Raw genomic sequence first — 2,077 nt, 5'->3', positions numbered from 1 at the left:
GTCAGGTAAAGTTGAATACAGCACATGAAGTGGACTGACTTTAAATTGAGCAACTTTAAGCTTAACTTTCCCACGTCCCAGATAAAAGTTCTAACACTGGGATCCTGTACCTCACTTAGCATGCAGACAACTCAGGAAATTAAATAGATGCTCTGGTATATAACTTCCCCCCAAACCATTAACAATTGCAGATAGTTTATGGATAGAATCAGAGTCAACCAGAGAGGATGGTGGCATTTAAATCTCTAGCAGTTACTACTCTTAGCAGCTAAATGCATCTCAGGACAACTGCACAAGGACAGTCGGTTCTGAAAGAACTGGTCTTCTGAAAGCCAGGCACCATGACGATCGAGGCAGCAATTCTAAGGAATACTCTGTCACGGTATCAGACTGTTAAAGAATACAGTGAGGTCCAATTAGTTACCAGCCGTGACAAGACAGCGTAAACTGCTTCCCCAGTTGTAAGCCTTTCCCTGAGAAAAGGATAAAAACTGCAAGAGCAACCCTCAGCTCTGTCACGATGGGAACTGCAGTCTTAGCCACAGAATCCAACCACTATCCCTACTCGTTCTGGTAAGGGCAGTTTGTTCCACCCAAAGGTTAAGTTGCCCCCTAATTTTTCAGAGTTCCTTTAGCAAGCGTGTCGTGTCCAGGGGAATTTAACTCCCTGGGTTTAAAGGCACGTGTGGCTCAAGTACCCAGCCAGAAAGCAATTAATTTAGAACAGAATATACAGGCCTTTTTACATGGAAACTTTTATTCTCACTGAGATCTGTACATTCAAGTCACACATACTTTTAAGTCTTTGATGGAGCTGGAGCATGGGATCACAACAACAGCCTGGTCTGGTTGAACAGTTTTAAGAGTTTATGCCTCAAAAGTAGCCAGGAAATTTGTGACTATTTCCTTCAGCTTAGCTTCTGTTTGGTCAGAGATCTTCCCTTCGGTCCTGTTGAAAGAGTTCAGTTAAACTTCTGATGTAGCAACAGATATATGGTCAATCACTAAGACAATGAAAAAAAAAACAACTTTACAACAAACTGTCCAATTTCTAACAAAATTAGCAGATGAATTAACACATTCCTGTTTGATGCACAAAGCTGTACCACTGAAAGTAACGCAACATCCCTTCTCCTAAAAAAGTTAGTCCTGTTTAAGAACTAAGGTTTGTCAACAAGTACTTTCGAAATGGCTGTACGTAGTTCAGCAAGGCTCTACCTTCCATAGAGCTGTGCCTCAGAGACAGAAGGCACATGATTTGACTCATGACAAAACAAGCTCGGACCAGTTTACAGGACAGGACTATGGAAATACTCGATCCCCAACTGGGAAGGCAGTGAGCAGCACTTAAATCTGCAGTACTGTAACAGCTTTAAGCTGTCAAAAACTTGGGAACTAACTAGATTACGGGATTTCAGTAACAGAGGCGAGGTACGCAAGTAGGTTCATTTTAAGTATCAGGTGGATTTCTTACGTAAAAACTTGAGTCGTGAAGCTGAGCTCTGGACAGCAGTGCAAGGACACTCAGAAGGCTGATTTAACCTCCAGTTGTGGTACAGGCAGATATTAAGGCCTGATCTTCTAGGATACACTAAATTAACAGTTCAGTGACCCTTATCTGCACTCCAGCCGTCAAGTCAATACCCTTGGGATGAAGCAAGATAAATCACCGTACCTGATGGTGGAGAGGAGGGCCTGGTGCTGGCTCAGTACATGAGCTAGGAAAGCACTCTCAAATTTAGTGATTTTGCTGGGCTCCAGCTTGTCCAAGTGACCTCTTACACCAGCATAGATGACTGCAACCTGTTCCTCAATAGCCATGGGAACTGCAGAAAAGAAAGCATTCATGTCATTGCTAACTCTTACATCACGACACATCAGTACTACACAGGAGTGCTTCTTTGAACATCAACTGCACATATAAAACATGGTTCAAATAAATCTGCATTTACCATGTCCACAGAATGGACATGGTAAATGCTGCCACAGAGACCAGCCTCGTTAACACAACAGGCTAACAGGAAACACAGACTTGTTACGTCCAAGACACTCACCGTACTGTCCTTGTTTGAGAAGC

The 2,077-nt window shown here is 42.9% G+C and overlaps 1 protein-coding gene across 1 annotated transcript in view; it reads right to left on the bottom strand.

Moving 5' to 3' along the window:
- Nucleotides 1-716: 716 nt before the first annotated feature.
- The window catches only part of ATP5A1 (ATP synthase, H+ transporting, mitochondrial F1 complex, alpha subunit 1, cardiac muscle), a gene marked incomplete at its 5' end in the record, with an annotated part of 6,651 nt that continues 5,290 nt past the window's right edge, over nt 717-2,077 (bottom strand). Inside the window, 3 exons of the mRNA XM_009706680.1 lie at nt 717-949; nt 1,676-1,826; nt 2,055-2,077. The exon at nt 2,055-2,077 is cut by the window's right edge and continues 131 nt beyond it. Coding sequence (XP_009704982.1) covers nt 868-949; nt 1,676-1,826; nt 2,055-2,077 — 256 coding nt within the window. The remainder of the gene's footprint in view (nt 950-1,675; nt 1,827-2,054) is intronic.

This window comes from Cariama cristata, unplaced genomic scaffold, assembly GCF_000690535.1.
Source record: "Cariama cristata isolate BGI_N322 unplaced genomic scaffold, ASM69053v1 scaffold23038, whole genome shotgun sequence".
Lineage (NCBI taxonomy): Eukaryota > Metazoa > Chordata > Aves > Cariamiformes > Cariamidae > Cariama > Cariama cristata.
The sequence above is the reverse complement of the archived record's forward strand: the minus strand, read 5'-3'. Positions and strand labels throughout refer to the sequence as shown.